The sequence below is a fragment of the Symsagittifera roscoffensis genome, chromosome 3 (genome assembly GCF_963678635.1).
Source record: "Symsagittifera roscoffensis chromosome 3, txSymRosc1.1, whole genome shotgun sequence".
In the NCBI taxonomy this organism is placed as follows: domain Eukaryota; kingdom Metazoa; phylum Xenacoelomorpha; order Acoela; family Convolutidae; genus Symsagittifera; species Symsagittifera roscoffensis.
Genome location: NC_087064.1, coordinates 67310169 through 67333257, shown reverse-complemented (window position 1 = coordinate 67333257; position 23089 = coordinate 67310169). Strand labels below are relative to the sequence as shown.

The window sequence follows — 23089 nt, the reverse complement described above, 5'->3', positions numbered from 1 at the left end:
ATACCTGAAAGCAAATGATGGTATGTTTTAATAAGAAGTAATAATCAAACATTTATACTTGTAATAAAAAGGCAAGATATAACCAGGATAGCCGGTAGCTCTGCAAGTAGCACTAAATATTCCGACTATATTCTTAAAAATACAAAATGTATTTTCATGTTCATTTTTCAAATTAGTGTTGCTTTTTGTGCGAGTGATATGATAGGATCTGACGAAAACCTGAAATTTAGACACATCAGACAATTACAATAAATTAGACAAATCGGGAAACTGTTTGTGTCAAAAATGAAAATATTAACGAAAACAATATTTTACTTTTTTGCAGGAAATGTTTTGAATTAATTCATGGTGTTTTTGTGTTCAAAAACGGCGCCAAAAAACTTCAAAAAATTATTTTACTGGAGTTGAACTAAAAATTCATAGTTTATCTTTCTATAATAAGCATGCTCGTTTGCTTTACTCGCTCGAAATTAGACTAACTCAAAACCTTCAAACCGATGTTTGCCGACACTCGGACAACTTTTTGAAAATTTTCGCTCACCTTTTAAATAACTTTAGAGAAGTTACGCATAAAAAAGTTAGAGAAAACTCAACAAATGGGCACTACATTGGCGATTTATGAAGAAATATAAGCATAATCATCAGAAAGAAAAAAAACGTTGAAGAACTTAGCAAATCGATAAAAAGTAATGGCTGTATGAAATTTTTCCTAACTAGTTTCATAAAAGAAAATACAGCTTTAAAATTATAATATTTTCACGAATATTTTATGACTAGACGGTTTCCGATTAAACTAACGCAGTTTAAAAAAATCGCCTACCAATTCAGGGATTAGATTCGATGTGCGCGCCAAAAATACGATTCTTGATCAAAACCTTCAAAAAAAGCCCAAAAAAATAATTTTGACCAGTTTAAACCAATTGTCTGCAGCGCAGAAAACTTCAGTAAAATAGGGCCTTTTTAGTGTTTCGGAGGAAATCAGAAATTCAATTCAGTCAACATTAAAATTTTTTGAAAAAACTAGAATGGGGATTATAGCGGAGCCGTAGCCATTGGATACGAATGAGAAACAAAACTTTTTTTGTTATATTTCCGGCTTTTTTAAAATAAAGGCAACCCATTTTGAGAAGACCAGTTTTCAATGCTAATTGGAATTACGACTGAATGGTATTTATTATAAAAGATCACTTGACTTAAACGAGGGGCTTTTGCGTACCTGGTTTTATCAACAAAAAATGGTAATTTTTCTACCTCAAACCAATTAACTTTTATCAAAATTCCTGCAGTTTTAAACAGCTTCAATGTGGGACTTTTACTTCAATTATTTTTTAAAAAATAAAATTTTTGTTTCCTTTAGCAATGATTTTAAGACACACCTACGATTGCGCCAACTTCTATTTCTTTTGAAGGATAAAGATGAGTCCCTGTTAAAATCAAACGCGAATTGCGACAAAACATTTTGCGCCAAGAAAGTGGTCTTTCGAATGAAACAACCAGTAGACACTTCAAAATAAGCAAAAAAGGACTAGATTTCATTAAAATGTTTCAACATTTGACCGCATTTGAGAAAAAATACTTAAGATCCGTTTTTTTACTCGCGAGAGCATTTTTCCTTCCAGATAGCAGATGAAATTGAAGAAAATTTGAGAAAAAATCTTGTGTCAGACAGCCAAAACAAAAAAAAAACAAGACTTATGGTACAAGAGCGAAGCTCTAAATGTTCCCAATTCCAATTTTATGGGTCGGGTGCAGTTTTGAACAAAAGATTGATAAATTTTTCATTTAAAAAATCTCCCCTCACATGACAACCAAGCACCAAATAAGAGTTTGCATTTAGTAACGCAGCAATAGAAATTTTTTAAACTTCGAGCAAAGGACATCAGTATCATTCAGATGTTATAAAAACTCCGTAAAAAATTGCTAGTTAAGAAGCAAACCACAAGAATCAAACCTCAAAAAACAAACCACGCCTCAAGAAACAAACCAATAAACAAACCACGCCTCAAGAAACAAACCACGCCTCAAGAAACAAACCACTCCTCAAGAAACAAACCACGCTGATCACAAATGTTCCGTTATTTTTTTTCGAAAGTGGTAAAAAACCAAAAAAAAACAAATAAACAAAAGAACTGAGAGGGCAAACAAACACACAGAGGCAAAGCCAACTTCGCACCATTTGATATACAAAAATATATGACTATGATTAAAATCAAGTAAAAAAAACGATAAAACTGAAAAAAAAATCTTCAAAAAACCGTTTTCGTCCAAAAAAAATTGGAACAAAAGCCAAAAACATCCCAAACAAAGATACCAGGACTTTACTAGGAGCTATACCCGAGCTTTGCACCACTTGCGATACAACAAAATCATAAAAAGCAAAAGTCGAAACACAGAAAAATGCGCAAAAATCAAGGTGAACCAACATTTCGGATGTCTCAATTAAGGACACAAGGGTCTAGCTAAAGCTGGAGGTACGCGTTTGATATTTTTGAACACGTTATACTGATGCGGACGAAATGGGTTATTAAAAATTGGACTTTGCTCAAAACCTTTGTTGTTTCTCTAATAAAATAAATGAGAAGAGTAAAAACTTTTTGAGATTTTGGAATTTTCACAAAGACATAAATTTTCTCTTACAAAAAAACAGAGGAGTAGCCACTTCTGCAGTAAAATTCTCGCTACCGCATCTTTTGCCTGAAATTTTCATCTCATAATTGATAGGGTAGTTTTCAAGAAAACTTTCTAAAAAAACGGTCACAGTTCAAAAACTTGACTTTCCGGAATCCGTATCTTTTTTTCTGACAAAAGCAAGTCGTGGCCGGTAAAGAAGATTCCCAAAATCGGGTTTCTCGATTGAACACTTAATTTGAGAATTGGCAAGGTAATCTTCTTCGATTAGAGTCCAAAACATTCGAAAAAAGGTGAAAATTTCAAAATTTCTTTTGTTTCAAGGGCATTACTTTTTTTCTAAAACAAAGTAAGCATAGCAAAATTTAAGGGTAAGCTTCCGAAAACCTGTTGTGTCGATTAAACCTATGATATCAATTTTGGCAGGATAATTATCGAGAAGAGTCAAAATATGGTCTAAAAAGCAGAAATTTGACATTACCCAACTCATAGTTTTTGTTTGAAAAAAGTTGGATGTATCCACTTACGCAGAGAAAATTCACCCAGCATGTAATTTCGATTGAACTCAGAAACCCAGGTTCGACAGGGTAGTTCTCTGGAATGCAAAGGAGCTTCATACAACCCGTTCTTTGGATTGTTCCCAAATCTAAGATATGGGCGGGTATTTTGAAAAAAGCTCTAAAAATTGACTTTTCCGAGGGCGACAACTAATTGTAAGAAAAAATTGTGAATGGCCGCTAATGCAGTGAAGCTTCTCACTACCCTTTATCTCCATTGAACCCACAACCTCAAGTGTGAGAAAATTGAAAAAGGTTAGTTTTCGGGGTTAGTTCGAGAAAATATGAAAAAGATTAAAAAACAGTCAAAAAAAAATCAAAACTCGAGTATTCCGAAGGCCATAGTTTCATTCATAAAAAAATTTAGGCGTAGCTGCTTATGATGAGTAGTTTTTCAAATCCGATCTGCTCATTGAAACTAAAATCTACGATTTGGTAGGTTAATTTTTTGAGAAAAAAATTGAAAATATCGGTCAAAACCGCCTCACAGATTTTGCGAAGTTTGTAGAGAAAGGGGTGAGCAAAACGAGACCAGGAGAGTATGGAGTACGCACAAAAGACTGAGGGCGGTCTTTCTATGGATACCGTTTTTTAGAAAAACGGGTTTTAGTTTTTCTCAAGAAGGAGTTTTGAAAAAAAAAAATTTCGCAAAAAGTGATTAAATTTTCAAAGTGTCTCAAAAAAAAGATTACAAAGACGCAACAAGGCCAAAAATCTATAAGCAGACAGCAATTGAGCCGAAAAAAACTGATTTTTCAAAAATAAAACTTTCAAAAATTTCAAGTTCACCCTGAAACTACCCTTTAGTAACTAGTGAAACCCAGTGGTTAAATTTGAATTTTCATGAAATTCAGCATGTCAGCATCATAATGGATTCAACTGATTTTGTTAAGCTACTAGTTTTAACCCGAAAACAGTCTACATTCGATTTGATAACGCTGGCTAATCGCAAGCGTAAAAAAGCAGTTTCCGCGGAACTAAGCCAAAAAACGCAGAGACAATAATCTTAACTAGACAAAAATCTACACTTTGCAAAAAAAAGGTCTCGACTGACATCTAACTCGATTTCTGACGTCTCACGCATGGGTGTTACAGCAACTTGGAAGAAAGCTGAGTCTTTAACAAAAGTCGGGCTATGGGACGTAACAATTCTAGTTTGCAAAAAAAACAGGTCCTGGCCGAAACACAAGCCTTTGCCGTCTCAATCAGTTCTGTTATCTCTACGCCAGATGCTCCGAGTAGCCTAAAACTCTTCAGAAACCCTTCAAGCCAAAAACATTCAAGAAACTTCAAATTTATTTAAAAAAAACTTTCAGTCCCGCTTCCACTAAGTACACACACACGCAAACATTTTGTTGGGTCATCAAACCGCGCAATAAGAAGCCACTAAGTCGATATAAAATAAACCGGAACCTATTAAAACGAAAAGACAATGACGAAATTACTATGAACATAAAAAGCAAATTTCTACTAGTCCGGCTATTTTAAATCCTTAAAAGGCCCAGTAGATGAATGAGTCCAGGTGATCAGTGCTTTGATCAAAGCTGTTTACGAGAAAAATTTCTAGTACCCAATTGCATTATCCTTGCTTATCGCAAGAATAAAAAATCAAAACAACTTCTCAAGTAATTTTTTCTCTTTTTAAGCGTCTTTTCTGTTTTTTAACAAAAAATCACAAAACCTAATAAAGTAGGAACTAATTTAGCTTATTTACACTTGAAAATACCATTGTTATTCTCAACCAATTTTTAAACTCTTTCACAGATCTACACTTAACTCGCCTCTTCGCGCGAAACGAGTAACTGATCTCGAAAATAATAACTCGAAAAATCCTAATGGTCTTAACGAATAAAAAGTAATGTTGAGTACATTAAATTAACTTTGCAACCGAACCAGCATCTGCAAAATATTCAGCCGGATCAGGTGGCTTGTCTTACACGCCGCCAAAACTCAGTAACGCAAGCATGTAAGCAACAGTCATTAATTCGTATAAGAATAATAAAAACGATAAAGCTCCGCTATCTGCGAAAAATATAATAACTCATCTTCATCATCGCATCTGCAAAATTCCAGATTCCATCAACTTTTCTATCTTCTTCGCAATCACCGGATTCTTCAAATGATCGGCAAGCGCCTTAGGATCCTCTTGCATTTGGTTGAGAATCATTCGGATTCCAGGGTCGGCAAGAATCTCCTGTACAGCTGGGTCCTGCATAGCCCTTGCCTTGATTTCCTCTTCCGTTAGATTACCCGTATTCATCATACGAGACGCTTTCATGTCTTTGATGTCAAGCAAGGCGTCCGCCACTTCCTTGTTATCTGGTTCAATACTCTGAGCTGATCGCAAAATGTCAGCAGCTTTGTCGAGATCTCTCGTTTTCCAAGACTGAGCTTTTCGCAGGTACGCTTTCATGAACTTCGGATCGCGTTTCAGAGTCTCGTCGCAATCTCGATCCGCTAGCGAGAACTCTCCTACCTTGATGTAGCAAGCAGCTCTGTTGCAGTAGGTCTTCGGATCTTCCGGGTTCCTATTTATAGCCTCATCGTACATCTTAATCGCGTCAGGGTAGTTTCCTTTCTGGAAGAGCTCATTTCCCTGTTGTCTGGCTTCTTCTGATTTCACAGGGTCAATGTAAGCCTTACGCTCCTGCTCTTTAATCAAATTTTCAACCTGTTTGCACTTTTGTACAATTTGAGGATCCCTGAACTCAGAAAGAGAGCTCTCAAAATTCTCCAAAGCGGCTTTGTAATCCTTTTGTTTCAGGTAAGCATTTCCCATTCTACAATATCCCTTTGCGATTTGTTTGAACTCAGCACGATTCTCGCGACCAATTTCAATAGATTTCGAGGCCATCTCAATGCATTTCGAGTAGTCTCCCATTTCAAAATAAACAGCGGCTTTGTTCAGCACATAGCTCATATTAGTGTTATCAAGTTCAATGGCTTTGTCGTAATGTTGCAGAGCAGTTTCGAAGTCTTTCGACTTGTAGGCAGCATTTCCCTTCTCTTTTTCTTCGTCGGCGGGTGTCATTTTTGGTTTTTCAGGTGCAGGTGGAGTTTTCTTAGCTGGCTCTGACTTGGAAGCCGTTTGAGGTTTGGCCGAAAACACAGTCGGCTCAGCGGTATCCATTTCCGAATCATCGTCCCCTGCCGCACTCATGTCGGAGATATTAATTCCCAAAATGACTCCCAGAGCCTTCATGAATCTGGGATCGCTTTGCATCAGTGACGTCATTAACTGTGGGTTCGATTGCGCCATCCCCAACATCTGCATAAAAGAAGGGTCATTGAGGTATTCGCGGGTAGTGGGGTCAGCTCGCAACTTCCCAATTGCTTCTGGACTGGCAAATGGGTTGAAGCTTCTTTGCTTCTTGCTTCGAACCTCCGCCAGGCCGTCTTTAAGAGCTTGGTTCTCTGGATCCACTTTCAAGCCTTCATTATAACACGCTTCCGCCTCCTCAATTTTGTCCAAGTAAGCCAAGGCTGCCGCTTTTCGCGAATAACCCTTACCCCACGATTTATTAAGGGTCACACATTGTTCGCCATCTTTAAGAGCCTCTTCGTACTTTCCCTGTTTCGCGTATGCGGCCGACCGGTTGCTGTACAGCACGTGGTTCGAGGGGTCAATAGCGATCGCTTCCGAGTAGTGTTTGATGGCCTCGTCATAGTTCTCGCTCTGGAGGGCTTTGTTGCCGAGTGCTTTCAGTTCGTCCGCGGTTGACATCTTCGGTCAGCGAAGAGCGAAGAAGAGAGTGAAATAAACACAGGATCTGAAACCAACAAGATTACATCAGACTAAAACTCAAAGACCACATGAACAATCTACCCCTGAATTAATTTAAGAGGGAGATTGTTTACTTCGTTAAAAGTAAAAACTTTCAGCCAATCAGACTTATGCATAGTACACGCAAGCATTACTGATTGAATTTCTCATTTAATGTTAGGGGCAGATTTTTCACTTGGTCTATAAAGGGGGACATTGTTCAATTGGGTCAACTTCAATCAAAATTATCAGCCGAATCACCAAAAATGAAGCTGCATGGCCAAAAATCGCCACCAAGGTGGATGTATGTTATTAAACTCTTATTAAAGGAAATCAAAAACGAACTACAAATTTCTTTTAAAAATTCCAATTTACCGAGTTTCATAATTTCAATTGCATAACTATTTGAACTTGAAGACACTTGGTGATTGACACTAGTCCGATAACTCTAACTCAAATTGAGACAAGACTGTTCGTATCAGGGCGAAGCCCTGAATGTTCCGACTGTCTATGGAGCCGTAATAACAAGAAAAAATTAAATTTAATAAAAAAAATAAAATTTGAGATTTTTGTGAAAATCATCCCCCCACACGCCATAAAAAGTACAAAGTGATAGATTTCGCTCCTATTGACAAATCAATTATTGCAAATAAGCTTCCTTCAACCAATTTGGATCGATTTCTAAGACGGATTAAATCTCCGCTTACGTGTTAATAGCCCGGAATATATCGCGCGTTAATTGTCCCAAATTGGCCATAATCACAATCTTTAAACCCCCATAACTTTACTAAAAATGATCACAGGTGAAATATCTTTTCAAATTTAAGCTGAGGACAACAATACTTTTTGAGTGATACAAAAAAAATTCCGTCAAAAATGGGTAGTTAAAAATTAGATTGAAGAAAAAACCCAACCAGAGCACAAATATTCTGTTACTTGCGTAACGAAAGTCGGAACAAAAACCATTGCGAACTCTAAAAACTAAATCCAATAATCAAAGTTAGATTGACGCCATTGCTACTAAAATTTTCACCACCACGTGTAAGACGTTTTCAATTCACTTTCGAAAGTGCATTTTATATTCAAAAGAACAAAGAAATTCACATAAATGTTAAAAATTGCTCAAGCCAATTAAGGCTTTTTTCTGAAACAGAATACACAAAAAACCAGACGACCGAAATGGATAAAAATTCACTTCTTTCATTAACAATAAAAAGACCGTTTATCCGCTAGGGAATCGAAGTCTTCATCGCCCAAAGGGTCCATTGTTGACCGAAATTTCTCTTAGATTAAAAAATTCATAAATGACGTCTACGTCATAAATAAAAACTATTTGTTTCTTTTCGATTTTAATTCAATTTTACATCGTATTTTCCATGTGTGTAGGCGCTTTGTTCGATCGTATGTCTAAACCACTACTGAAACCAATTATTTTTTAAAATCAAACAATATACCTACCTACTTGCGATACAGAAATGAGTGACTATGGTGCAGATATACGAAACAAATTACATTTGTATGGCAAAACAAAATTATAAAGAAAAACTAAAAACAATCACATTCATTGTCATATACCCTGGATAAAAACTTTACCACCACAACCTTTGCAGATAAGATTGTTAGTAACTGGAATTTTGAATGCGCAGCAAAATTGAATTCAAACAGTTATCCTTATTCAAGCTTATACTGGGAAATTTAGCCAAAGAGTAAACAGCTGACGGTATTTCAGCCGGAAAAATTTTAACCACCAACTCAATTTTCCGAACTTGTTGGTTTCGCATACAATTGTCAAAAACTTAGATAAAACTAAAGCCAACTTAAGCTCAATTACCTGGAACATAATCACATCTCGGAAAAAAGACCGATTTAATTGGAGCCGAAAAATAAACAGCATACACGAATTTTCCGAAAAGCACCTACCGATAATCCAATTAACTACACATCTCTGTGAAGCCTCATACATTGTATTTACGCCTTTATGCGCTGTTTAACATAGCCAACCGGCAGCTGGAAAAATGTCGAGGAAATCAAAAGAGATAAGAAAAACTATTGACTTTTTAAACTTTCAACTTTCGAAGTTCGCATTGAAAATATACCACCATAAAGCTATGGTAACATTTCTTATGATAATACTAACCCAAATTGAGACACAGAGGCGAAGCTGCACTTCGCAAACACAAGCGAAAAAACGCCAAGAAGTAGCTTTAAAAGGATCAAAAAGAGATAAAAGGCAAAAAAAGTATGATGAGTTTTGAAAAACCAGTAACCTCTACAGGATTCAAATCTCCCTCATCAAAACATCCCAAGCTCTAAAGTCGACTGTCGTACAGACCTGTGCCAATGAAGCTTACAGAATACAAACATTCACTTAAAAAAAATTGGAGAAAACGTGCCTTTAAACTGCCAATATGCAACAAAAAAGGTACCAAAATGATCACTTTTGCTAGTGGGTTTGGAATTTCATAATCTGACACCACGCTCGCTAGCTCGCATGTGCAAAAACTGGTCCAGTTAAAGGCGAACAACTATTGAAACTTTTCACGAACGAAAATCAACACAACTTATGATAGTCTTCACTACGTTCATTGACGCTTAAAAACTATAATCACGGGCAAAATGAACCCAAACATCAACAAGACTGCTCGTATCAGGGCGAAGCCCTGAATGTTCCGACTGCCTTTTAAGGTTTATGGAGCAGTAATAACATTGAAAAATTCAATGAAATAAAACAAAACGAAAAAAAAAATCCATATAAAGTACAAAAGGATAGATTTCGCTCCTTGTAACAAACCAATTATGGCAAACAAGCTTCTTTTACCCAATTTGGAACGATTTCTAAGACGGATTAACTCTCCGCTAACGCGGTAATAGCGCGAAGTATATCGCGCGTTCATTGTCCCAAATTCACCAAAATGGCAATCTTTAAACCCCCGTAACTTTACGAAAAATGATCACAGGTAGAATATCTTTTCAAATTTGAGCTCAGAACAACAATACCTTTCGAATGATGTAAAAAAGTTCCGTCAAAAATGGCTAGTTAAAAAGTCGAAATTTGTCTGAAGAAAAAAAAAAACCCACCCCGAGCACAAATATTCCGTTACTTTCGTATCGAAAGTCGGAACAAAAACTAGAAAAGCTGAATAAATCATTTGCAATTTTTTAAACCAAAAACAAAAATCCGCAAAATCTTGGACTAAATTACCTGCACCGATAAAAATTTTGATGGCATTTTTAAGCGGGGAAAAAATCCAAAACTCCCAATCTTAAAATGACGCTTTTGCAAGTGTTTTCAAACAAGTCGAAATAACTTTTCGTCCTATGGCATCAAATACTTCAATCCCGTTACAAGATCAAAAATTAAACATAATCGCAAGCGTAAAGATAAGTTAAGGCATAAAAAAACATGAACATTCCGCTTTATCTAACCGTATTTTGTCAATAAAACGATGTCTGTCAAATATATTCAATTTTGAATTGGTCAATTTAAATAATTATACAGTTAATGCAGTGTTGTCAATTTACAGAAAATTAAAGTTGCCTTTGAACTATAATATAGAAAAGTGAAACAGTAATGGAAATATAGAGAAAGGCAGCATATATAAGGTCTACTTTAACAAATAGAAAAGTTATTTATTCACTTAAGCGAAACTGGCTGGTAGCAGGAATAATATCAACTGGCTAATCCATTCGCTCCCCCCTTCATCTCACAAAAACATCATCAGTTTAAAAATAATATCGAATTTGGAAAAAATCGGTATCAAGCTCAACAAATTTACGAAATTTTAAGAAAAAATCAAAAAAGGGGAAGAAGAATGGCTGACATTCGATCGGCTCATCTTCAAAAACTAACCAAAATTGAGCTCAAACAAAATGACTTTCTTCCATTTCAAAAAAATTAATAGATTTATGGCCTCAAATTTTGTTGAACAATGATCGATTAAACACCTCTTTATTTCAAAACGGATTTAATAGGTCTGCTGGGACTTTTTCAGTTCGCACAAACATACATTTAATATCAATTAAAGTCACTACTAATTTTGATGTAATTTAAAAGTGAGCAAGTCTTTTAAAAGGAACGAAAAATAGTATAAAACAAAATACAAATAAAATCGATGTTCCGATATGCTTGGTTCAAACTAAACTTAGAAAGAAAATGCTCTGCATATAAGAAAATAAAAACTATTTAGGATTTAAAGTATAAAGGATTAGATTAGCAAACGATTGATTAGTTCTGAGAGACATTTAAGATCTTCGATGCTATGATAACATTGATGAAATGACCCTTCAACGGCTCTTCGACGGTAGACAACGAGATACATCTGATTTTTTATAGCATCTAAATTAGTTCAAAGGCTTCAAATCTTATTTCAACCTATCTGCGACGTTCGTTACAAATTCCTTACGTATCAGATGTTCTGCTTGTCTCTTATGAAAATTTTCTCGAAAGCCTCGAAAATAAGCTCGTTCCTTTTAAGTCCTAGTGGGAGACAGACGTCCATCGCGACTGTTGCTGACAGGAGGCACAGATCTGATTCTGGGCGGTTGGGACTGGTTCAATACCTGGAGATGGGTTGCCGGAATACTGACTGTAGTTGCGCCATGACTGTGCGATGACACTAGATTCGCAACTGACGGGTCAATATGTACTGGTCGCAGGGAGATCAAACCTCCTCCCCCGACTGACGATGACGCCAAGGAGGGATGTCCAGATACTGCGGAGTTTGCATATGATACGATTTGCTGTTGCGCCTGGAACTCCTCTTTGATTCTCGGAAATTGTCCCGAGTTGGAGTGCACGGCGTGAACAGTGGGTACGGATGTGAGATTGACAACTGTCTGAGCACCTGCAGATAATTCGGATGACGATGACGGTGCGAAGATGTAACGCTGTTGTGGGGCCACATGTCTTTGCGATGAGGACATAACAATATTAGTCACTCCGCTTTGTTGATTATGACTCACTGGTTGCAGCAAGGAGTTGTTCATGAATGCCTGGATTATGTTTGAGTCCGCTTCAGTCGTACGTTGTATGGTTCCGTTTCGAGCTAACAGCGATGAGTCTAGGATACCGGCAGCTGTAGGGTAAGTCTGGATATGATGGTCCGAATCGCGCACTAACCCGTGATGTGAGATGGCAGTCGGTTGATTTGTCAGAAATATTTGAGGCGTACTTGATGACACCCTTTGAGGCGGGGCTAGGATTGTTGTATACTGTTGTGCATTGTTGTTTGAGTTCTGTTTCTGATCTGAGCGTAGAAGTAGGTTGTTTTGATTCATCTGCTGGATGGAGATACTGTTTTGTGGATTATTGTTGGAAGACAAGTGTTGTGAATTGCTGCTCTGTTGGGACTGGGCCAGGAAGTTATGCTGGACTAGGTCATTCACAGGTTGGTGCAATATTTGCTGATACGAATTGGGTAGAGGCACCTAAATAAAGGCGTAATACACAAAAATTCAAACGCAATTAATCACATATCTTTCAAATCAGACTTGTATATCAAACTTGGATAATCTAAGTGTTCATAAGCACTATGACCACTTCATGAAGTGCGAAAGAACTATGGCCCAGAGCAAACTTTTTGCCATACAATTTTAGGTAATCTAAAAAATGTCTTGATCTGATGTGACATTATAAATAAGCCCTTTCAGTTGTGACTTTATCGCAAAAACATAGCCATTAGACACTTGGAAACGTGTAATTGAACTCAGGGAAACTTATTGTAAAGTATACTCATTTTAAACATTTTTTCAATCTTTGAGTTTCGAAACAATGAATCAATTTTAGAGCTCTTTTCACTTAAATAATCTTTTATGAAAAATAGTTAATTTCTAACGATGAAACTAACCCAATTTGAGAACATAGCCAACTGACCGTTGGAAAAGGGTAATGAATGCAAGGAAACTGAAAAAAATGGTCTTTTCAAAAATCTTCAACTACAGAATTTCGAACAAAAAAATAGATGGCCTTAAAGCGCATTCAATTTGAAGAACAATATATAATGGACACTTTTTTACACCCAATCAACACAATTTGAGAAAACTGGATATTTAGGTAAAACTTTTATTTCACTGGGAAATCTGATAACTAATTTCCATTTTCGAAATTAGAAGTCGATGACGTTTTTCGTGACCTTTACAGTTTTGCTGTTCGATGGTGGAGTTTGCCTTCCTTTCAACAATATAAACGCATTGAACTTTAAAATAAATCACAAGTCAAACCGCAAAAAAAAATCAAAATTGAGGGTGAACTAATTCTAAGGTTTTTTCCTGAAAAGAAAAACAAACAAAAAATCAGCAAGACCTATAGAGTACTCACCACGTTCATTACTCTTAAAAATAAGAGCATCATTCTTTCTTCCGCTAAGGAAATCTTAACACAGAGGAGAAGCTGAGCGTCGCGCCAATTGCGATACAAATATGAATGACTATAATTAAAAATATACGGAAAAAAACTGTCGATAAAAACTGCAACAAAGGCCCAAAATATCCTGAACAAAACTGCCTGCACCATTAAAAACTCTACAAAGAGCTTTGAGAACGCTATAAAGAAGGCAAGTGTTTTTTTAAAAAAAAACAGTCCTTTCTGTGGAGCTAAGCAGACAAAAAAAGCAAACAGACAATCAAAATTAGCCAACACTTTCTATTTGCAAAAGAAAACAGGTCTCAAAGGAATAGCATTCCAGGCTTTGTCGTCTCAAGCAAGGGGGGGGGTGGGGGTTAAAACAATTTGGAATAAAGATGAACCATCGAGTTACGAGAACCAAGTCGAAAAAACTAAACAGATGGACGCATGATGCGCCGGATATGTGATTGGAGTTGAATTTTATTGCCAAGCGGTAACAAAGACAAAAATACCTGAGCAACAACCCTTCAGGCCAAAAAAAATTCAAAAAATTCTAAACTTAAAAAGACCTTAAGTCCTTTTTACCCTCAGAGCACACACACGCGCAATAAGAGGCTACTAAGTCGATATTAATCAAGCCGAAATTTATTGTCGATAAATTATACAAAAAAAATGAAAACAAAAAATGAAAACAAAAATGAAAACAAAAGAAAACAAATTGAGCTGGTAAAATTAAAACCAATGCGAGAAGCAAGTTCGTCAGGATTTTTAAATGCTAAAAGCAAATGCAGTGAGAATTGTTCGCAGCTAAAATAAACAATTCTTAGATGAGGCAACTAAGCCGACAAAACATAGGCAGACAAATAATAAGCCGAAAAATAAAACCCAGCCAAAAGACATTGAAAAAATGTACATGATTACAATGAAACCAAGAAATTGTCAAAAATAAACATTAATAAGATATGGAACTAATTTTATTTACACGCAGTGGCAAAGCAGAGCTTTGCAACACTTGTTTTTTTTTCAAAAGAGAAAACATAGCCAAGAGATATTGGAATAAAGTAAACGAGGATAGCCGGTTACTGTGCAAAAAACTTTTTTCAAACTATAATAGTTTTTTCTGCGTGTCGAGATAGAAGGATGAAAACAAAAAAAACTAGACCTTTGACAGTTATAGTAAAATAAGCAAACTGGAAAACAATTTTTAAATGAAAATAAGTCGAAAAACAAAAAATCGAAAAACATTCAGTTTATAAAACTTTTTTGCAGTTTTTTGAGGTTTTTGTTTCCAAAAAGGCGCTTAATACTCAAAAAATCAACAACAACAGTAGAACAAAACTGAACTTTAAAAGTCATATTAAGTATTTGTAGGCTTTCAAGCTATCAAAATAGTTTATTGTAAGCCTGCTAGCTCACTCGAAACTAGACGAAAAATCTAAAATTTCAAACCGGTTTTTCTCGACGCCGATAAAGATTTTTGAAAATACTTTAAGGTCGTTCGAATCACGACTGAAAGAATTTCAAAACGATATATCATTAATTTTCCTCTGATGATTATTTGTGGCAGCTGAAACTGAGTATAAAACAAAAAAAAAGAAAAAAAAATTAAAACAAACGTGAATACAAGGTTCCTCCCCATTTTCAATAGTCGAAACAAAAGTCGAAAAACAAAACTTTAAGTTTTTTTTCTGAAAAAAAAACACCGACAATGAACTCGACCTGAAAAACTAATCACTGAACGAATTATCTTGCGGCAGAGACTTGGCATTGCTGTACAGCGTGGAACAGCCGCGTGTGTGCGCGAAACTTTTACTGTTGAAGTCGACGACCTGGTTGGAGCCGACTTTCGGCGATAACCAAGATTGAATCTTGACTGTTTTTTTAAAAAGCATTTAAAATGATTTTTTATATAAATTTGGTGCTACTCTTGAAACATTCCTCGGACTTTGTCCGTTTTGTTCTTTTTTAAAGGTGTCTGAATTCACATTATTCCGCCTTCACTGAATACCTAGGCACTTTTACATAAATTCATTCACAATACAGAGGATTTATCAGCAGCTTGGAGAACTTTCGGAAAAATATAAATTCCCTTTAACTTTTGAACTTAAATCGCCAATTGCGATACGCCCTACTTGACATTAAATCAATTAATTGTTACCGTGGAAAAAAAGAAGATCACTGACTACCAGTCTCAGACAAAATATTACAATTTCATGAAAAAGAAACCATGAATTTTTCATGTTTCCAGGAAGCTGCAGAAGAAGCCACTAACCAATTCTAAGTACAATAAAGAGAAAAACTTATACGCAGTTTAGAAAACACAGTCACGCAACTATTATAGCAAAAAAGTCAAAAGAATTTTCGTATGTCTCAGAATTCTTGATTGCTCTACTATGTATAAGTTAAAGCAATTTACTGGCCAGGGAATATCAAAAATTTCCGTCACATCATAATTTGGTCACCCATATTTGAATTAAAAAAAAACAGCGTTTTTGGACGAAGCTTTCAAAAATGGAAGATGAAACACCGAGGCAAAGCGGCGCTTTGGAAAACTTGAAACAAGCAAAATAAATAATTTTCTTAAGTTTTACAATTCAAAAAACAAACACTAGCGTCAGCTTAAGTTGTTATTACGAACCTTCTGTTTCTTTCTAACCTAACTTGCAAATAAAAGTGTTCACTTATTTGGAAACTTCAATGCAGCAGTGTAATTTACATAGCATCTGTTCTCTGCTTTATTTCTGGCTAATGTTTTTTTTTCTATCTTTCTTTTTTTTTCAAATCCATCTTGCAAATAAAAGTGTTTATTAAAAGTGTTCGCTTATTTGGATATTTCACTGTAGCAATGTGAATTGCATTAGCACTTGTTCTCTGCTTTTTTTGGCTAGTGTTTATTTTCTATCTTTTATGGACTAATAAGATGCGTGACTGATTGGTCAATGTGTGTGTGACTCTTGGTCTCAAGGTGGCAGGTTCGAATCCAATACGTAACCGAAATTTTGCTATTTTGAGGCTTATTAATACTTTTCTTTTTCTTGTACTTTATAAAGCTGCTTTTGTCTTGTTTTCGATAGTGTTTGATGCATAACTTAAGTCGCAAGTTTTTTGCGCACGTTCACCGCTTTTTGGGGCACAATCACAGTCACAAGAAGCTACTTGTTTCACGCAACATAATAACAACTCGATTTCAGAAATTTTTAACTCAATATACCTCGCATTTTTTGAAATGCATATATTAAACAACATAGGCGCTACGCGCAATACACCGAAGGCATAGAAACTGAAGCAAAAACCAAACAACTTGAACAACTAATAATTGAAGAATAACAGTTCTAGAACAAAAAATCGTACTAATACATGTATACACCAAAATTTTGCTATATCGAGAAAGAGCCTGAAATAACAGTTCTAGAACTAAAAATCGTACTAACACATGTATAGGTTAAATTTTTGATATATCAACGAAGATCATAAAATAACACTTCTAGAACTAAAAATCGTACTAACACATGTATACACCAAAAGTTTACTATATTGACAAAGGGCCTGAAATAACAGTTCGTGAGCTAAAACTCGTACGAACACATGTATACACCAAAATTTTGCTATATTGGCAAAGATCATGAAATAACAGTTCGAGAGCTAAAAATCGTACTAACACATGTATACGTCAAATTTTTGCTATATTGACAAAGATCATGGAATAACAGTTCTAGAGCTAAAAATCGTACTAACACATGTATACACCAAAATTTTGCTATATTGACAAAGATCATGGAATAACAGTTCGAGAACTAAAAATGGTACTAACACATGTATACAATAAAATTTTGATATATTGACAAAGATCATGAAATAACAGTTCGAGAACTAAAAATCGTAATAACACATGTATACACTAAAATTTTGATATATTGACATAGATCATAAAATAACAGTTCGAGAACTAAAAATTAAATAAATACACACGCAGAAATAATAAAAGCAAAACTAAATGAAAGAAAGAATCATTAAATAAATAAACAAAACACGTGATAAAAATAAACAAAAATAAATATGTACATACATAAATTATAAATAAATATAAGCAAACTAAACATAATTAAATAAATAGAAGAACAGATAATTAAATAAATAAAGATGAACAAATAAAGAAACAAACATACGCAATCACGTGACATAGCGCGATATAGTCCAGCCCACATGATAATTGATAACTGTGGACGTTATTTGTCGACACTTGACAACAGACAACATTAAAAAAAAACCCGTTACACGATACCATAACACCTTGACTAAAGTCTTCGGTGTAATAATGTGGCTTTATGTTTTGCTATTTGTTAAATTTAAAGTTAGTGTGGATGCCTTCAGTTTGCTCAATTTACTAACTCGCAAAATTCTGTCTTTTTGTTTTGGGTGCCACTTTCGCTGAATGACTTGGGCAATTTATTAGCATGTGCAGCTCTTTCATTCGTGACTAGTATTCGTCAGTGGTTAAGCGCGCGTTTACTACGTAGTTAGTGCATGAAACTCAAAAGCTTTGCTTATTCGAGGATTATTTCTATTTTTTTTCCTATTGCACTTTCTAGAGCTGCTTTTTGTCGTACTCTACACTTGCGAGAACACGACAAAAAGCAGCTGTAGAAAGTACAATAAGAAAACATAGAAACAGCCCTCGAATTAGTAAAAACTCAATCTGCGACATACTGCAATATAGAGATTTTGAGCCTTACGCACTAACACTCAGCCACGCACTCTTAAGCATCGACAAATTTTTATCAAAATAAAGCAGCTACATATGCTAATAAATTGCCAATGACATTCAGCAAAAGTGGCGCCGAATACAAATAAACGATATCGGAAAGCATAAAGCCAAATTGTGTAGAATTTGCATTTTAAAAAAATTGCGAGATATATTAAGGTAGAAAACCCACGTGGCACCAATAATTGCGACTTGGGTTAGAAAAAAAGACGGTTCGTAAAAATACATTAAGCTGACGCTAGTGTAAAACACTGAAAACTGAGGATAAAAAGATACATAACAGTAAGCTCCTAACGAGATAAGCTCCCGACAAGACCAGATAAAAATAACATGAAGAGACGCTAAAAACCAAAAACGAGAAATCGACGGCATGAACTATGTGAAGCAGCAAAAAGAGCAAGGACCATAATCCAAGAGCGATTACTATATGAACAAAAGTTGAATTGAAAAAAAAATCATTAATCTAGACTCATTTGAATTTCGAAAAACTGTAAGATAATTCACCCTGCTCCTATCTCGTCTGGTTTTAATTCAAAGTATAAAACATAGCCAACAGACAGTTGAAAAGAGTCAATGAACTCAAGTAATGAGTTCACGCAAATTTCAATTTGAGACAACCTTGAAATATAATTTATCTGAAAATTTAGATTTTGCATGAGAAAATTGTCCGAAATAGTTCATTTGATCTTTTTAATAAATTACGTCTGTACCAGCCTTTTGCAATTCTCTATACAAAAAGAGTGCACTGAATGTTGCTAAGTTTCACATTGTCTTGCATGAGCTCCAAATGTAACACTATCAGTTTATATCACCGATTTTTTTTAACTTCAAAATGTCATGAGCTATTACATTCGCATATGCCATGCGCATCCGCAACTTTTGAAAATCTATTTTTTTTCACCGAAACAACTTAGGAGCCAGTTTTCGCTAGCAAGTGTGACTGTTATGTTAAGTATTTAACTATTAACAAGGAATTTTCAATAGGAGAAACGAATATCTTTGGCAATTAATTAGAATAAATCTGAACCAACCGATTTATTTGCATCATTTCGCATTTCTCGCAGCTCGTCCAACTTTCGTTTGCGATTCTAAACAACTAAGAAATTATCACTCTGAACATATTTTATACTCTCATGTAAATTACATCAACGGGACTTACATTCTTTGGTATTGAAAAATCTTCTAGTTTCGGTTTGAAAGAATTCAAATTCCCATTGACTGTTTCCGTGTTTGTTTGCTGAGAGCCACAAGGAATCACCTCCATTTTGATAGGCTTAGAGCCCATTCCTTTTTCTGCATCTTTAGGTGTTTTCAGACAGCTCAGCACTAACTGTTCGCCTTCCGATCCCTGGATTATGGGTCTTAACTTCTCAGTGGCGTATGAGTAAACATGTCCTGTTTCGCTAGCAATTAGTAACATTACCTGGGCCCCTGTTAGCACTGCGAGCTCTCGCGCCTGAAAAGACATTTTCACACTTCTTTCAAAACTATTTACCTCTGCAATATTTATGAAGCCACAAAACAGAGCCTGGTACAACGTTTAACTAGTTACCAAACCATTTATTTTGTCGCTAATGAGAACATATCCTTTTTTTAAATCTTGCCTTCTTTAGGATGCCGTTTTTTCTCTTGCTAAACGTAGTCGACCGTCTTTCCTTGTCTTTGATTAACTCAATGTTAATTTTAACTCTTCCTCTAGTCTTTTTTCCTTTCGCTTTTTCTTCCACAACCGACGTGCCATCGGGTATAGTTTCGGTTTCATCGTTGTCGATACAATGGTCAAAATCTACACTATTAACATCATCATCATTCTCGTCAAATAAACTTTTACTGGGAAACAAACTTCCGTTGGCTGTCGGATTATGATCTATTGACTTGGCCACGCTCTCTAGCGAGTCAATGAGTTCATCGGGGTCGTAATCTGTTTTCAGCTCTACAGTCGCAACTATGGGCTGTCTTGGAGACACTTCACTTAAGTGACTTCCGCCTGAGTGATGTCGGCGTTTGACTCTGTGTTCGAGTGGGTCCGCTAACTTCAGAGGGGCACCAGAGTAGTCATCTAATTGTTCGCTGTCTGAGACTGAGTTGCGCCTACTGTGGATTCGTTGCCCATCTATATTCACAAATTAACAGTGTTACCAAAACCTGAAATCAGTCACAGAAATCATTAAACCTCTTCAAAATTTCCACCTACTTTGCTCGTAAAAATTATTCCGAAGAAGCTTCTGTTCATTGGTAACATGTTCTGTCAATTTGGTTACTCAAAGACCATGTTGCTATTAAAGACAGCAGATCGTGTCAGGATAAACATCAACAAAAACACATGGTTGTTACCTTTCAGGAAATCTACGTCTTTGGCTGCAAAGCTCTGCTGCTTCGATAGTTGCTCCTCTGATGTCGGTTGAAAATTGAAAGTGGGAATATCAAACAAGGGAGTATTCTGTGATCCAAAGAAATGCTTTTCGTCGTTGGTCGCGGTTTTAGGCGTATTTATTAATCCACAAAACCTCTTGTTGGACATGATACATCTGAAACCATCACCAAATATGGTGTTCAGTCAACAAAGAAAGTTAATGCAAACAATGTCTACGCTGAATTTTGAATAATACTTTAAGAATAAGAAACACAATGGGTGGAATGGGTCTACCATTTCAAACATCCATCAACAATTGATAGTCTGGTTCCAAATTTTTTTTGTCAACAACTTGCGCAATACTATTTTCTAGTTCCCAGAGTCGCAAGAGGTCCAGAGTTCTTGTTTTAGTTTGCTGAGCATGTACTGAAACACGATATATCAGAAAAACAGCACAAAACATCAACTAAACAAAGAAAAAAACAAAAGAAAGGGAGATATATTGTACAAACGCGAAGAGAAGGAACTATGGATTGGCTAAAGATTTTTACGCATTTTCAAGTTCCTCAACGAAAGCTCGCAGGGGGTCAAGAGTAAAAGGTACTCGTTTAGAAGGATGGTCCCGCCGTTTGTGGTGAGTCCCATTCAAAAGCTTGTTTAAAAGTGTGGTCACGCCAGACAACTTGAACACAGAAATATCTCCAGAAATATTTTCTCTTTAAAATATCTCCAGAAAACATTCGTTATTAGTTCTTTTATGTTTTCGTGCTAGATGATATCGAATTTGAGGTGTTCATTCAAGGCGTTCGTAATATTGCAGGCTCTCAGGAAAAAATCAGATTCTGATTTTTGCAGTAGAAATTGTTTGCTTTCGTATTTTTTTATACTCTCATATCTTGTTTGTCCTTTTTCCTTAACACTTATGAAGTTTTTCCATTGTAGCTCAGTTTTTTCAATTGGGATTTTGTGCAGTGGCAGTGGAATGTGTAGTTCATGATAAAGTGACAGAGGAAGGATATGTAGGGAAATCAATCGATCTTTGTATTCTTGAGTTGGATTCAACATCCATGCTGTTGCTTTCTTTTTTTCAATTATTTTAAGATCTCTTTTTGAGGGTTTCAATAATGATGAGCCATAACTTACAATAGGTGCAACATATGATTTGCATGATTTTAATTTCTTGGCCTGATTTGTTAATTTGGAGATGTTTCTTTTCACAGAGCGCAATGCCTTCAGAGCTTTGGCAGAACTATTTGTAGCATTTTCAGTCCATTATTATGTGCTAGTGATTATAAGACCTAAATCTTTAATTTCTGCTGTTTCTTCGAGAACAGTTCCATTTACTTCAACTTTTGCATTTCCCTTCACAATGAGAATTTTTGTTTTTAACACATTTACTGGCATAAAAAATCTTTACACACCAACTCCAACTTCTCTTCGCATCGATATTTAAAATTGATGGGTCATTGCAAACAATTTTGTAATCGTCTGCGTAGCCAAAATTGGCTGACATGGCACAATCTGGTAAGTCATTTATATAGAGAATAAACATCAAAGGCCCGAGAATTTACCCCTGAGGCACACCACTGTGTACTGGTAAGGGCTCGGATGCTGCTTCTCCAATGCGAACGGTTCGTTTTCTATCTGTTGGATAAATTTTTAGTAGCTTTAAACATTGTCCCGTGAAACCAAAGCTCCTAATTTTTTCAATTATCATTGCGTGGTTCATCTTGTCGAAAGCCTTTTGGAAACCTAGGTAGAGGCAAGCCAGATAATTTGTTTCGATATTATCATAGTAACTATATACCTCATGGAGATACTCAATGAGGTTTGTAACAGTAGATCGTTTTTGTCGGAAGTCGTGTTGTGAGTTTGTGATGCTAAATTTTACTGATGAAATCAATTTATCGAAAATTAATTTTTCTAACACCTTTGAGATAAGCGTTAGCAGACTTATTGGCCGGTAGTTTGAGACAAGTTGTTTGTCTCCCTCTTTGAAGATAGGAATAATTTCGGTTATTTTCCATGTTGATGGAAAAACACATTTCTTAGAAATTGTGTTAAAAAGAAGAAAGAAAGATTTAGAGATAGAACAGTTTAGTTTTTTTTCGAAAGAATGTCTCCTAGGTTATCAGGTCCTTTGGTTTTGTTGATATCCAAGTTTTCGAGAATTTTTTCTATTTCCATTATGATAAAATAGAGAAGAGCTGTTTTACATTCATGAGATGGGTTATTCTTGCCTACAAAGAGAGAGTGGCTAAAAACTGACTGAAAGTATTTGTTAAACAAATAGGTTCTATCGATATTAGATGTAGCTCTTTGATCATTTAGGTAGGTTTCACCTGGGATTGTATCTGTTTTCCGAATACCTCTAAAATAATTTTGCAATTTTGAGAAGCTACCATCAACAAATAAGTTTTCTTCGTATGCTCTTTTGACTTCTCTGAAGTTTAACTCGAAGTGTTTTTCAATTGTTTTCGGTTTGTCTAACTGACATTCGGTCAGGTTTTTTTTCACATTTTCAGCGCATTGTATCTATAATTTTGATGAGATTTGATGTTTCAGATGTTACCCAAGGTGCCAGAGAACTTCGATGTTTTTTTCCTGGGTATGTGCTTTTCGATTATGTTAAGTAGCCAAGTGTACCACAGTTCAGTCATTAGATCAACTTTGCTGTAGCAGT

The 23089-nt window shown here is 35.6% G+C and overlaps 2 protein-coding genes across 2 annotated transcripts; both read right to left on the bottom strand.

The window, feature by feature from the left end:
• Nucleotides 1-5051: 5051 nt before the first annotated feature.
• On the bottom strand, nucleotides 5052-6957 carry LOC134842627 (stress-induced-phosphoprotein 1-like). The gene has a single exon (XM_063859053.1). It carries the CDS (start codon nucleotides 6907-6909, stop codon nucleotides 5236-5238), a length of 1674 nt encoding a protein of 557 aa, XP_063715123.1. The 5' UTR covers nucleotides 6910-6957; the 3' UTR covers nucleotides 5052-5235.
• A 4150-nt stretch (nucleotides 6958-11107) lies between these two features.
• On the bottom strand, nucleotides 11108-20586 carry LOC134842550 (serum response factor-like). The gene is made up of 5 exons (XM_063858939.1): nucleotides 20388-20586; nucleotides 19658-20166; nucleotides 19213-19509; nucleotides 19085-19141; nucleotides 11108-12375 (listed from the first exon to the last, which is right to left on the bottom strand). Exons 1-5 carry the CDS (start codon nucleotides 20572-20574, stop codon nucleotides 11419-11421), a joined length of 2007 nt encoding a protein of 668 aa, XP_063715009.1. The 5' UTR covers nucleotides 20575-20586; the 3' UTR covers nucleotides 11108-11418.
• Between the last annotated feature and the right edge of the window lie 2503 nt (nucleotides 20587-23089).

What these genes read in the sequence shown, in the direction of transcription:
- LOC134842627 (XM_063859053.1), bottom strand. Translation starts at nt 6,909, where the DNA reads ATGTCAACCGCGGACGAACTGAAAGCACTCGGCAACAAAGCCCTCCAG.
- LOC134842550 (XM_063858939.1), bottom strand. Translation starts at nt 20,574, where the DNA reads ATGTCCAACAAGAGGTTTTGTGGATTAATAAATACGCCTAAAACCGCG. An exon ending in AGACGTAGATTTCCTGAAAG is followed by an intron (nt 20,167 to 20,387) that starts GTAACAACCATG and finishes TTGTGAATATAG; the next exon opens with ATGGGCAACGAATCCACAGT. An exon ending in AAAACGGCATCCTAAAGAAG is followed by an intron (nt 19,510 to 19,657) that starts GCAAGATTTAAA and finishes ATGTCTTTTCAG; the next exon opens with GCGCGAGAGCTCGCAGTGCT.